A 15,185-nucleotide genomic window follows, 5' to 3' on the forward strand; every position below is an offset into this window, starting at 1 on the left:
AAAGATTTTAGGGTCACGGAGGAGGGGAAGAAAATGTTCAAATAAATGAGAAGAACAAAGGAGGAGAGGGTAGAAGAAAAAATAAAAGAAAATAGTAGAAAAAAATGGAAATAAAGAGCAGGAGATGGGTTGAAGAGAGGAGAGGGGATCGGGGGCAGGGGGGAAAAACAGTCAAGATATATTATGCAGCTGGCGTGGTGGCGCCCACCTATAATCCCAGCACTTGGGAGGCTGAGGCAGGAGGATCGCTGAAGTTCAAGTTCTGGGCTGCAAAATGAGTTCAAGGCCAGCCTCAACTGCATAATGAAAACCTGTTTTAAAAAACAACAAGATATATGCCTTTACAAATATATCTCTAAGGGGCTGGGTGGATAGTTCAGTAGAATAAGAGCTTGCCTGGCAAGCTCCAGGGCCTGAGTTCATATTCCTGGTTCTGCCAACAAACAAATAAATATATCTCAAAAAAAAAATACTGAAGAGTAAAGTATAATAAACAGATATTGAAGATAGTGCAGTTAACTTTGGGAAGAATAAAATCTTTTAAATAGTAATATTTTTATCAAGGAATATAGGAAACTTTCTGAGGAATTCTTGATAGGTTTTAGTCTCTTCTATTGTACATATTCAAGAATGTTTTGAAATTAATACACATCCAGTTTTTAGCAAGTGTGTTCAGTTTTAGCAGCTTTGATCAGAAGTTATCCCACTTGTGCTGACAGCAAAAATAAAGATGTATTGAGTAAGGAAAAGAACCATTGGGCCGGGGAGATAGCTCAGTAGAATAAGCGCTTGCCTGGCAAGTGCAAGGACCTGAGTTCAATCCCTGGTTCCACCAAAAAAAAAAAGGAAAGGAACCTTTGCTTGTATCAAGGACTTCCTTGTAATGAGCAGAAGTACAAGAAGCATCTTTCATGGGGCATCACTTTGTCCTCTTGTTTGCCTTCTATATTTTTTTCTTTTCTTATGTATTTGGTACAGGATCTCACTACGCAGCTCAGACTCGTGGTGATCCTCCTGTTTCAGCCTCCTCAGCACTCAGCGCTGGGATTACAGGCATGTGCCACCTCATCCGGTCTTGGTGGCTCCCGGGGGCAGGGCTGGCACAGCACGTGCAGAGGAGCAAATGCCTTCTATATTTGATCACAATTAAATCAGGGTGAAATTGCAGTTTCAGGCCCAGAGTTCAATATCTTATGTATTATTTTTAGCTTTCTATTAATAGCATCGTAGATTCACGTGCAGTTGTAAGCAACAGTGCAGAAAGATCCTGTAGGCCCTGCTCAGTGCGACCTTAGAGAACTGTAGAGAGATATCACAACCAGGAAATTGATGATACAGTCGTGCCCCTGATTCACATTTGTCAGTTTTCCACACACTCATTTGTGCATATTTGCTTATTTGCGGTTTAATGCACAAATTGGTGCAAGATAAAGAACTACGGCATTACCCGAACTCGTTACTCTACCTTTGTGGCCTCAGCCACCTCCTTTGTCATCGTCCCAACCACACCCCTGTCAGCCACCAACCTTTCCTCCATTCCCATAATTATGTCATTTGAAGAATACTGCATAAATGGATTCATACAGTATGTTGTTCTCTTTTGAGATTTGACATTTTTCACTTTTTTGTTCTTTTGTTTTTACCTTGAATATCTTTTAATGCTACAAAGCATCATTTTTAATCTGATCTTTTTAGGCTAGGGCGATAGCTCAGTGGCATAAGCACCTACCTGGCAAGTGCAAGGTCCTGATGCCAGTTCAATTCAATGCAAGTTCAATTCCCGGTGCCAAAAAACAAATAAATCTGATCTTTTTATTTTGGTAGAGGGCAGCCTATGGTATGCTTGTTTCATAATTAAGATCCAAAATTTGTTACTGATACAAAAGGAAAGTCATTATTTTCACTGTTAGCTTGATGATTTGATGGTACAGAAACTTATGAAATTAATGGTATTCAAATTTGGTAATTTTACTTGGTTTTTCTAAAAATAAATAAGCTAATAAAGCATAAACATCCTCATGTTTTCTGGGATAGCAATTTTTCCATGTTATAAACCGTATTAATATGTTACAAGGAAACTCTGTCAATGTCAAAATATATTGGAGCAACTGTGAAGGATATTATAACCTAGGAGAGATTTTATATATTATATTGCAAAGTTGACATATTTTTTTTAGATTGTTGTCATATCTCTGGTGAGAAACTGGAAATTAAGACATAATGTTCAATTTTTCTTTGCCTGAAAAAGTGGTGACAGCTAGAGAGGTTTTTCTGTATCTTTTTTAACTGTTCCCTCCTCCTTGATGATTTTTTTATTACTGTTCAATCTCGATATTAAAATGGCCTGTTTGTTTCCAAAGCCCCCTATCATTTTCAGATAGCATATCTTGCCTTCCTAACAACCCTGTCCCTTTCCATTTTCTGCCGTGTTCTTTGTAGAATGTGAGCCAATAGAAGCAATAGCCAAGTTTGACTATGTCGGGCGCTCCGCCAGAGAACTGTCCTTCAAGAAGGGCGCCTCCCTGCTGCTGTACCACCGCGCCTCCGAGGACTGGTGGGAAGGCCGACACAACGGCGTGGACGGGCTCGTGCCGCACCAGTACATAGTAGTGCAGGACATGTGAGTAGTCCCTGCTCCAGATGCCGGGGCCCTCTCCGGAGAGGATGCTCCCTGTTGTCCTTGATTGAATGCTGGTCTTCTGAGAAAAGAGCCAAAGAGGTTCCAAGGACTGAGCTGCAATCAGTCCTTCTCCTTCCACCAATTCTGTGGTGACAGTAGCTCAGGTGGCCCTTGCCCAGATTCTGCCTGTACGAAGCAGAGGGAGGCATCTTTTGACACAGTCTTAGGAAAAAAACTCCTGCAGAGGCTGCCTTAGAGAACTCAGGTGACACTGCAGAGGCACGAGCATCAGCTCTCTCCTCTTGATACCTGTCTGTTCTTTCATTTTCAAATTCTCAAGAGAGAAGATGCTGGTTGTCTAAAGCAGTCACCTCGAGGATTTTTGCTGTTAAGTATGCTGAGCAAGCTCTACTTGCAAAAATATTTAAGGATGTGGGAAAAGGGCCATAATATGTTAAATGAAAGAAACAGCTTACAAAATAATGTACACAGTATAATCCCTATTTCCTGAGCTTTGTATTTGACAATGTGTTGCCAACCTAAGAGTAGCTTTTCAGGAGAAAAAGAAAGATACTATATAAAAATAAGAAAGTATTTAATGATTTAGCATAATTTTAGAAATATTAAAATGAGTAGATCCGAACCCAAGAAATACTGTGTGTGTATATAAGTGTAGGGTCCTATATAGCTAAACTATCTAACAGGTAGACGGCCAGAGTATAAATATTGTAAGCACATAATCATATATATGTATTCCAAGCATAGGAAAAAAATCTAACAACAGTTGTCTCTGGATATTATAGGTGATTGTTGTTTTATTCTTTTTGTGTATCTGAAATTTTCAGTTTACCTACAATTAAACTGAATAATTTTTAGATGAATAGTACATTCATTTTAAAAAAATCATACAAACATAAATGCCAGGCCTTCTGTTTCTGCTTCCACTTGTCTAGTGTAAGACCCTCACTTTTGATTGTCCCTGTTTCAGGGATGACACTTTTTCAGACACTCTGAGCCAAAAAGCTGACAGTGAGGCCAGCAGCGGCCCAGTCACTGAAGACAAGTCATCCTCCAAGGACATGAACTCGCCCACAGACCGCCACTCCGATGGCTACTTGGCCAGGTAAGTGGAGTCCCTGAGCCGGCTCCAGGCCTCTGCTTTGCCCAAGGCTTTGAGGCGCCCCCTCCCTCTCCCTTGCCTTACTGCTCAGTGTGACAAGCGCTCCTACTTTCTCTTTCTCTCTGTGGATGTCTAGACAAAGAAAACGAGGAGAGCCACCCCCTCCACTAAGACGTCCTGGCAGGACCAGTGATGGCCATTGTCCCCTCCACCCCCCGCATGCTCTTTCCAACTCCTCAGTTGACCTGGGGTCCCCCAACCTGGCCAGTCAGTCCCGCGGCCTGCTGCAGAACCGTGGCCTCAATAATGACAGTCCTGAGAGGAGGCGCCGGCCTGGCCATGGAAGCCTGACCAACATCAGCCGGCACGACTCTCTCAAGAAGATCGACAGTCCTCCTATCAGAAGGTCCACATCATCAGGGCAATATACGGGCTTCAATGACCACAAGCCACTGGACCCAGAGACAATTGCTCAGGTACAGTGCTTTTAATGGAATATCGTGTTTTAAATACCTCAGCATGATGAAGGTGACATGAAGGATTTGTACTCTACAGCTATGTTTATGTATAGAACCAACTAAATAAAACACAAAGGAAATTAGCTCATTCTATTATCTAAGGCCCAGCTGTAGGTCTCATTTGAAGAACTATTGTTATTTGAAAGTCCCTAGTGCATTCCCCGGTATATCTCAGCTTTTATATTCATTGAAACAGAGACATAGGTCTGGTGAGATAGCTCAGCAGACTAAGCACCTGCTTAGGCAAGCGCAGGGAGACTGGAGTTCAATCCCCGGTTCCGCACGCTGCACTGGCCCCACCCCGGGCGCATTGAGCCAGCGACCAAGTCCGGACATGGTGGCACATACCTGTAATCCTAGCACTGGCGAAGCTGAAAACAGGAGGATCACTAGGTATCTGAGCTGTGTAGTGGGACCCTGTACAAAATATATAAAATCAATGAATAGAGACATAGCAGAAATGCAGGATCTGAGACATTGAAACCCATCTCTGGTGAATAGCCATGAAATTTTTGAACAAAAGAATGAGAGAGAAAAAAAAAAAGAATGAGAGAGTACTAACCCTAGCAGATTATAGATAAATTGCAAAGCTAGGAAAATAGATAGATAGATAGATAGATAGATAGATAGATAGATAGAGCCCAGAACCAGAATGATAAAGATGACACTTCCAATTTGGAGCAAGATGGTTTAGTCAATAAATAATGTGTTAATAATGGTTACCATTTGAAGAACGGCAGAACTGGGTGCGAGGTGCCTTTACCTCCCAGTACTGACTGCAGAGAGGGCACCGTAATTTGTTTCTAATAATTAGAATTAACAAAGTAAAATGGTATTAGTGAAACTGTGTATTGTTCTATCATTTTGCCCTCTGGTTTCTTTTTTTAATGCAGCATAAGGTATCAGAAAATATGTTGATAGCTAGGACAGAGGAGGTAAGCTGATTCAGAGCTTGACCTTTGAGTACTCTCAAGCATCTTCCACCTATCACTCAATTTTAAAAACTACCAAAATAGGTGTTTTTAAAGAGAGAATAAATGAGAACTGAATAAAACAAGCCCACGCAGGTACCACAATGGGTTTCTCTTAAGGAAGAGCACCTAAGGAAACCTACCCTGATATGACAAATTTCTAAGCTATTTTGAATGTCCTAATGAAGAAGAATTTCTGATAACAAATTACAAGTAGATTGTATGAGGAGTTTAATGTGCTTTTTTTTTTAATTTATTTATTTTATTCATTTATTTGTGTGTGTGTGTGTGTGTGTGTGTGTGTGGCCAGCTCAGCCCACCAGGGGGCGGGGCTGGCTGGCATGTGGTGCTGGGGGATTGAACCGCGGTCCCTGTGCGTTGCCAAGCTTGTTCCAAGTAGGTGCTTTAGACCACTGAGCCATCTCACCAGCCCAATGTGCTTTTTTTAATTAAATGGTTTTTAAGTGTACAACAATTTCTCAGCAAGAATCAAAAAGGATTTTGACCTTTTTGGTTTTTTCTATTAAAGTGCTATGTAAGGCCCTCTGAGACAAATTTAGAACTAGTGGTATTTGATTATAGCAGAATTTAATGATTTGAAAACCCATAACATTGTCATATGTTATAAGCAAGTGAAACATCACGTGGGTTAGGGAGATACATAGGGACTTGGGAGCAGGAAGGCATAAATTCTGTTGAATACTTTTGTGTCTAGAACCAAGAAATTCTCTTATAAATCAAAAATCAAAACTCAGTAGCAGGCCAAGTAGATGGCTCAGTGGAATGAGCGCTTCCCTGGCAAGCACAAGAACCTGAGTTCAATCTCCAGTTCCGGGAAAAAAAAAACAAAAAACTCAGTAGCTAAAACAGGCTCTACACATACTCTCTAGGCAGAATAATTGTAAACAGCCATCCACACACTTAGCAGCAAACAGAAATACATCTGAAAGTAATCACTTGAAAGGCGATATCACCCTCACAGAATGGCTCTTGGCTTTATGTTTCCATCTTTAAGGCTGAGATTTTCCCATAAAGGCAAGTAAATGTGTGTTATATAAAAATATATATATAAGTTTGTATATAAAAATATGCAAATTATTTTATCAAATCCATTGAACGTGATCATTATGATCTAATTTATTCTTTTTTTTTTGTTGTTGTTTGTGGAACTGGGGATTGAACTCAGACCCTTGTGCTTGCCAGGGAAGCGCTTATTCTACTAAGCCATCTCCCCAGCCCCCTAATTTATTTATTATTGGAGACTAAATTAACATCATGTCTGGCTCATTCATTTAATAAACTTATTTATCACTTACTGTATGCCAGCTCCTATGATAGGTTTTGTAGCAAAAAAGTTAAAAGGTGGCTGTTTTCCAGCCTGTATTCCCATAGCAAACGTGCTGTCTATGTACAGTGGAATGCTACTCCGCTATAAAGAATAAACTCATTTGAGACATTTATAGGAAAATGGAGGAACCTGAAAAATGTAATGTTGAGTGAAATAAACCAGACAGACATGCATGCTTAAATTGCGGGTGGTGCCTTTCATGTGAGTGAGGTGAAGTATAAATAGAAAATGCTGAAGGAGGGATAGCGAGGGACAAAGGGATGGATGTCTTGTGACAGGGAAGTGGTTGGGTGAAGAAGGGCAAGGAGGAGGAGAAGCGGAAATGAGAAGAATAAAGCTGCACTGTGTTCTGGAGCCTCATAGCCCCAAGGAATGTAAAACACTGGCTGCCATCACACAAGCTCAGACACACTACCAGTAAGTACAGGGCCGGCGAGATAGTTCAACGGTCTAAAGCACCTGTTTATGCAGGCGTAGGCAGGCACGGGATTGTTGTTCGATCCCTCGCACCAGATGCTGCGCCAGTCCCACTCTTAGGATGGGCTGAGCCGGCTAATAATAATAATAATAATTACAGAAATTATTATTGGAAATTATTATTACCAGGGGTGCCATGTACCTATAACCACTGCCTAAGATGATTATAAACTGCATGAATTGCAAAGATAAACTAATAAAACTAAGCAGCTGCTTGCTCAAAGTGCTTGCCATGTAGTGGGGAGAAGGATTTGGGAATCAGTGACTGTTGTTCAGCAGTCAAAGAATTATGCTGCAGGCAGCGGGAGAAATCCCAGAGAGGCAGGGAAGACACATGCATCATCCAACGGCAGGTTTCCTACCGCACCTCACGTAACACTCTGCTGTTTTCGTGTGACTTTTAAAAGTCATTTTAAATTTTGCCACCTTACCCATATTGAAATATGTAGCTCAGCCAGGCATGGTGGCACACACCTGTAATCGCAGCACTTGGGATGCTGAGGCAGGAGGAGAGCTGCAAGTTCAAAGCCAGTCTGGGCTGCTCAGCCAGATCCTGTCTCAAAAACACAAAAACAACCCCCCCCCCAAAAAAAAAAGGCTATTTCAGTATATTCACATCCTTCTGAAACAAAACTTTTTCATCTTACAAAACTGAACACTCTACCCATTAAGTCCCCATTTTTTCTTCCCCTAACCCTGGCTATTACCACCTTACCCTCTGATTCTGTGAATTTGACTTCAAATGCTGCATATAAATGGAAGTGTACAGTATTCTTTTTTTGTCACTGGCTTATTTCATTTAGCATAATGTTTGTAAGATATATCCAGGATATAATGACAAGATTTCCTTCCTTTTTAAGGCTAAATGGTATTCCACTGTATGTATACACCATATTTTATTCATTTATTCACTGATGGTACACAATTCACCATTCTGAAACAATATTTTGTAATTCTCCTTTATGAAATAAATTGATTGATAGTATATCTGATCTGAAATATAGTTAAAACTCTTAAGTATAACATAAAAAAGGAAATAAATATTTAGACAATTCAATTATTTCAACTAATTGCTTAATTTTCTCTTTTGCATGGGATACAGTGTAATAATTTGATGCATATATACAATATGTATTCATCAAATCAGGATAATTAGCATTTCTGTTTAAAATATTATCATATCTTTAGGCTTGGGTTCTTCAAACTCTTCTAGTTCTTTATAAATATAATACATTTTTGTGTACTATAGTTACCCTACTGTGCTGTGGAATACTAGAACTTATTCCTGTGTATACTAATCATTTATTATACTCGAAGACAAGTAGCTATAATCCTGGCACTCAACTGACACAGGAGGACTACAGGTCAGTGACTTAGCAAAATGCTATCTCAAAATAAGAAATGAAAAAGAAATGGGCTCAGTGCAAAAGCCTGAGTTTAATGCCCTTAAAAAGCAACTAAAATGTACATTCATGTGACAGTGTTGAGTTAATTCAGGTAATTTCTATTCCATGAAAGGTGTTCCCATTAATGTATGCACATATTCAAAGTGATTGAGGCAAGGAGACATTTTTAAAGGTGAAATAAGCTATATTATATTATTTTGAAATAGTTATCCTTGACTACAAGGACTAACAAGAGAGGTGGCACCAGTCCAAGGTTGACTTCACAGTTGCTGGACAGATGTCCTTGCAAAGTGTGCTTTGTGTAAGCAAGCAGTGGCCTTTGTGCAAGGTTGTGCTTCTGGCAGAATCTTGTGAACAGTTCTTGTTATCAGTCACACAGGAGTAAGAACCCCGCCTTTAGAGAATCCCAGCTTCATTTATTGTTGTGGTTAGGGCTTAACAAAAGGGATTCCACTTGCATTCTGACAGTTTTCACAATATTAAAAAGAGGGCCAGTGAGATAGCTTAGCAGACTTAAGCATTTGCATAGTCAATCCCCAACACTACATGCTATGCTGGCCCCGCCCTGGGTGTGCTGAGCCAGAGACCAAGTCCAGGCATGGTGGCACACGCCTGTGATCCCAGCACTGGGGAGGTTAGAAACAGAAGAGTGTCTGAACTTCACAGTGAGACCCTGTACCAAATACGTTAAAAGAAAAGAACAATATAAAAAAGAACTATAAGTTGTATGAGCATGTTGGTAAAATAGAGTTGCCTCTCACTTGTCCCCACCTTAACAAGGGACCCCAGGAAAGAGTGAAACAACTTAAATCCAATTGGCATACACTAGAGAGTCGGAAAGAAGAGATGTGAGCCCTGTAGAACATGAAAAGTGAAGACAGCACCCGAGAGAGGAAAGCAAAGCATCCTGCCTCTTGCATACTGTCCCCTGCCCAGACCAAGTCAGAGCCTAGAATGTCTTCTCTTTATAGGGAAAAGGTAAACTGAAGATTTCCAGTAGTCCTCAGACCTGCACAGCTTAAAGAGTTCCCCCAGAATGCATGACCTGCCACAGAGTGTTGTGGGATGTTAAGAGACCAATGAGACCAAATAGGAAACAGCTGAGCCTTGGAAAAGGTCAAGTTCCGGCTCTTATACATTTGGTCAAGGGAATTGGTCTTTGGCATAGTATTTTTGGCCGAGCAGAAGAAGAACAAGGGCAGTTTGTCAAGCTGTGATAGTTTTGTATCTGTGGCCATGTTCACACATAATAGGATGTTATGGGAACAGGAGGTTATAAAAATTCACTTACAGGGACAAAAGTGACTGCTTCATTACCCCCTTTGATGCTTTCTATAAAGGAGTTTTAATAAAGAGCATCATTTACCACATTATGGGAAGTTGGCTCCCTGCTGGCAAAGGAAGAACTAAAACCAAGAGGAAAAGAGACTTATGTGGTCATTGTGTCCTCGTGTAGATCCCCAAGCTTTGGCTGTGCGTAGACTGGTCAGCTTCCAGAGTGACCAGCACAGGACTGTTTTCTAAAGCTTTGGCTGTGCATAGGGTAGTCAGCTTCCAGGTGACCAGAGCAGGGCTGTTGTTTCTGGTGGTGGCCCACCCTCATCAGGATCAGCTGATTGGGATCCTGCTGGCTGATCCGCCTGCCTTAAGCCATTGGCTTTTGCCTATTATAGTAAATTTAATGCACAGTTTTTCATAACTATAACAGCAGTAGGCGTAGACAACATTATAAAATGCAGCCCATCTTATATGGACCCCAGAGTTGTTGGATTTTATTTTTTGATTCAAACAAAGTCCCCAAGTTTCAATAAGTGCACTGGGTCTCAGGCTTATGGAAATTTTTTTATGACTAGTCATGGATATCGTGGCATGGCTAGTTCCAAAACCTGTATTTGTCTCCTTAGGGTCAGTTTTTTGGTTTTGTTTTGCTTTTTTTCATTTTACTGAGATCACCGTCAATTTTCTGATTGAAGGTGGCCAGCCAAACAGACTTTTGTGAGCGGACCCAGTTAGTTCTCTGGGGGTACACGCCAGGCACGGAGAAAAGCCATGGCCTTGATCCCATCTCAAGTGTGTTTCATGACAATCTTTCTTCAGCAGTTGTTTGATATCCAGTTCATGCGTTCTGCCTTTCCTGAGCTTTGGAATCAGTAGGCCTTACGTAATATTTATTTTATTTTTAATATCTGTGTGGGCTCCTGAATTATCTCAGCCTTTTTGTCTGGGTAGGGAAGGCTTTGACACACCTAAGAAAGCTACAGACTAGCACCAGCATGAGTCAATAGCTTCCCACCCAGAGCAGCTCAGTGAAGGCCACAAGCAAGTTTTCACACAGGGTAGTACTCATATCTTGGATGTCCAGGGCTTTATAGGCCCTTGTTTCGTACACAGGCTAGGTACTGTTCACAAACAGCTCAAGTGATGACAGTGAGCTGTGGCACATCGAAGTGATGACTGAGTAACATCTCCTGTGCCATTTTGTCCATGTGAGACAACAGAATTGCCTCACTATCCTAGAGGCCATCATTTCAGGGACAGCCAGTCGCCCATCAGAGAATTCCTGCCATCCACCCTTGATATAAACCCCAGACTCCTGGGTGAACCATGTCTTTTTATTTGAAAAGTAGTTTGGGGTCTCCAGAAATGGAGTCTCTGGGGTGAGCATCAGGGCTAAAACCCCTCTTCGGGGTTTTGGGGCTATCATAGCAGCCCATTTGTGGTTTTGGTTGTTTATTTGTTTGTTTGGTCTGCCTTTTGGTTCTTGGGCCTTTATCATACCACTCTGTTGATGTCCCAAGTCAACTTGTTACCTTCCTGTGTTGTTAGGACAGAGGCGACAAGTCTCCTGAAACATGGAGGCCATCCTAGGGCTAACTTCTTTTTTTTTTTTTTTTTTTTTTTTTTTGTGGAACCGGGGATTGAACTCAGGTCCTTGTGCTTGCCAGAGAGGCTAACTCCTTTTTAATACTTTTTCTCATTTACTATAAACCTACAACAAACTCAGCTACAGCTGCTTGGATTTTAAAATGTCCTTTTCTCCCGTCAGATTGTTACTTTGTAATTTTGTTTTACTACCAATAGACCTGTGTATCCTTGAGCCAATATTCTTAGCATCAACCAACAGTGAACAGAAAAAAGAGCAAGTTAACCTTGAAATTGCTATAACAGAATTTGTAATGTACAAAAAATGTTTTAGGTAAAGCAAAACATCAACTCAAATTGGAACCAAAAGTACATTTACCAATTAGCCAACATTTGTAATTCGATTCCTCCTGTGAAACCGTTTAGCTCCACAGGCCTTTGGCCATTCAGCTTCAGGCAGACGCTGTTCCAGCTTTCAGCTGCTTGCAGATAATGCCAGGCTGGTGACACCTACCAAAAGTGGCCTCGGTGTCCCGAAGCTCAAAGGAGACCCCAGGCACTGTCCCGCTCCATGCTCACTTTGAAATGAAAAGATGACTTCCACCTTGTCACTCCAGTCTCCTCAGGTGCAGCTGGACCTGATCTCTTGGCCTTGTGTCTTCATCCAAGTGCAGCCATCAGACCAGCTGGCTGCTCAGGCACTTTTGTAGTTGTGGTCCCCCCATCTGTGCTGCTTGCCCTCATCACCCCACTTCACAGGGTGCATGTTTAAGCCTGCCTGTGGCACCCCAGCCCTACATCCCAGCACCCTAAAGCTAAGCAGCTTTTTCATGTCTTTGCCCATTACAGCACAAATCATTTTCAATTACTTTTGCTTTCAAACTAATTAAATCACCTCCCTTCCGCAGTCCCCACCTGGGCCTAGACAACCTGGGACTCGTGCACTTTACTTTGCTCACTCACACACAGTTAAATATTTCATGCACACCCTTCGGGCTCATACACTTTATTGGCTCAGCTGTTAGATCCAAAATGGCTGAGCAAAGGTCAAAGGACATGTTCCAGCTTTTATACATTTGGTCAAGGGGACTGGTTTTGGGCATGGAACTTACAGGCAGGCAGAAGGAGAACAAAGGCATCTTGTGAAGCTGGGATAATTTTGTATCTTGTTGGCCATGTTCTCACATAATGGGAAGCATCCTGCTCCCGGAACAATGGGAATAGGAAGTTGCAGAATTTCACTTACAGAGACTACAGCTTCAAGAGCAGAAGCAATCATGCACCCAAGAACTTTCATGTCCGAAGTCGCTACGGCTTGGATCCTTTTGATACTGAAACCACCTCTAGAGTGTATTCTGCTCTGTTTTTGAGTCTCTGCTGTCAGTCCATCATGTTTGTGAGTAGCTGTAGCACCTCAACCTTGGTTGCTCTCAGCTTAAGCCCAACAGAAAGGCCTAGAACCCAGCTTCTAAACCCACACTATGCTTTACCCCTAAGAACAAGAGAATTTATACAGGTGGAAGATATCCATCTATACTTGGACTTATAACCTGTCAGGCAGCAGGCCTGCCCTCCTCCTCAAAATAAGCCTGCTGTACAACCAGCTGGCCTACAACACCCTCACATACCCTCCCATGACCTAACAGACATCAAGACGCAGACCTTTCCCCTTGCTGAATTTGCTGCGCAGTTGGCCAGCCATCCTGCAGTACTTGAACATGCCAGAGTCCAGCCCAATGGCCGACCAAATGGCAGCTTGCCCACCAAAAAGCCTGCCATCAGCTGTCAGCTCACCGTCCCTGCTAACCCCCATCCTGGCCAAACAGTGGGCCAGGTGACAGCCATCCACCAGAAAACCTGAGCAGGCTCACCGTGGTTGCAGATATCTTCACTCTAGGCCCTCAATTTATCCGGAAACATCTCTGGCAAATATTATTACTGAAGAAGCTATGAAGGAGTGACTGTACTGTGTCTATACAGAATCAAAGCTAATATACAATATCCAACTGAAACCAAGCATCATCCATAAGAAAAGTCTCCCTATCTGAAAACAATATATAAAATTGAAAAGAAAATGCCTGTGGTACTAGATGTATAGATATCAACGTAGGAATAAGAAAGAAAGAAAGAAATTAAGACAAAGGACCAGATTTTTTAAAAAATTCCTGGGAATGAACAAGAACACAGGCATTCTCTAGTAGCAGACTTTAATAAAGGAAATTTACAAAATGCCAGAAAGCAAAATTAAAGAAGCAGAATGAAATTATAAGAAAATACAAGCTATTCGATGCAATCAGAGAAATAATTCATGATCTAAATGAGAACTTCAACAAAGAGTTCATAAAAAAAGAACCAAACAAAAATTGTGCAGCTAGAGAATTCAATGAATAGAATCAAAAAGGCAATTCAGAGCTGCAGGAGATTAAATGAAGCAGAGGAAAGGATTTCTCAAATTTAAAGAGAGCTTCTTTGAATTAACCCAGACCAAAATGAGAAAATAATAATAAAAGCTCATGGGACCTATTGGGACATCAGATATGCAAATAATTTGAAGGTTCCAAAGGGAGAACACATGGAGAAAGATACAGAAAGTATTTTTAAAGAAATTATACCTGAAAACTGTCCTAAGTCTTGAGAGAACTATGGACGTCCAGATTCATGAAATTTAGAGAACCTCAATTTAGACTCCACCCAAAGCAGTCCTCTATGAGACACATTAACAGGCAGTCAAAAACCAACAAGAGGGCCAGCCAGATAGCCCAGCAGATTAAAGTGCCTGCAAGCAGGCATATGGGCCGGGGATTTGATCCCCAGGCCTGCCATGCCAGCCCCACCCCCAGGGCGTGCTGAAAGGGCAGTTGAGACTGGGCATGGTGGTGTGCGCCTGTAATCCTAGCTCTTGGGAGGCTGTAAACAGGCGGATCACTACAAGTCCGATCTAGTAGTGAGACCCTGAACACCCTGTAGATCCTTCCCTAAAAATACAAAAATAGCCAACAAGAATTCTAAAACAGGGCTGGGGAGATGGCTCAGTAGCATAAGCGCTTTCCTGGCAAGCGCGAGGGGCTGAGTTCAATCCCCGGTTCTGCAAAAAAAAAAAAAAAAAAAAAAAAAGCTAAAACAGCAAGAGAGTAACACCAAGTCACATATAAAGGAATCTTTATTAAACTAGCAGCAGATTTCTCAGTAGAAGCCTTGCAAGATAAGAGAGGGTGCTTAATATGCTGAAAGAAAAAGAAAGCTTCTGGATAAACTTCAAAAATAAAAGAAAAATAAAATTCTTTTTCAGACAAGCAAAAAAAGAAGTTCTCACTATAAGACTATTGTTACAGGAAACATCTAAGGGAGTCCTACATCCAGAAATGAAAGGGAGATATCTGCCAGAGTAAAAACATAGTATAAAAGTATAAAATTCATTGGTATTATATTTATATAAATGAGAAAAAAATGAATCAAACTTTCTTACTGTAGAATACCACCAATCCAGAGATTAACAATAAGAGAGGAAGAAAGAACAAAGGATATATAAATCAACCAGAAAATCAAATGACAGAACTTAAGTACCTAGCTATTAATAACCTTGAGTGTAAATGGATTTGATTCCCTAATTAGAAAATATGAGCTTACATACTGGATTTTTTTTTTTAAGACTCAAATATATACCACCTACAAGACCCACCTCAGCAGTAAAGGTATACAGACTGAAAGTTAAAGTATAGAAAAGGATATTCCATTGCAAAGACAATATTAAATAAGAGTAAGGGTTGGATTGGTTAGGATAGATATATAGTTACATTCTCTTAATGAATAGAGGGATTTGTTCTAATGGTGTTTGTAAATAGGATATCAAGTCCACTTCTTGT

General features: G+C 41.1%; 1 protein-coding gene across 2 annotated transcripts in view; it reads left to right on the top strand.

Annotated features, from left to right (window-relative positions):
- Window positions 1-15,185, top strand: part of Srgap1 (SLIT-ROBO Rho GTPase activating protein 1) — a 346,632-nt gene that overhangs the window by 325,617 nt on the left and 5,830 nt on the right. For both annotated transcript variants that reach the window (XM_004632122.3, XM_004632123.3), the window contains exons 19-21: window positions 2,440-2,620; window positions 3,609-3,743; window positions 3,877-4,216. In XM_004632122.3, the coding sequence (XP_004632179.1) occupies window positions 2,440-2,620; window positions 3,609-3,743; window positions 3,877-4,216 (656 nt within the window). The remainder of the gene's footprint in view (window positions 1-2,439; window positions 2,621-3,608; window positions 3,744-3,876; window positions 4,217-15,185) is intronic.

Source organism: Octodon degus, unplaced genomic scaffold (genome assembly GCF_000260255.1).
Source record: "Octodon degus isolate 3935 unplaced genomic scaffold, OctDeg1.0 scaffold00047, whole genome shotgun sequence".
Classification (NCBI taxonomy): domain Eukaryota; kingdom Metazoa; phylum Chordata; class Mammalia; order Rodentia; family Octodontidae; genus Octodon; species Octodon degus.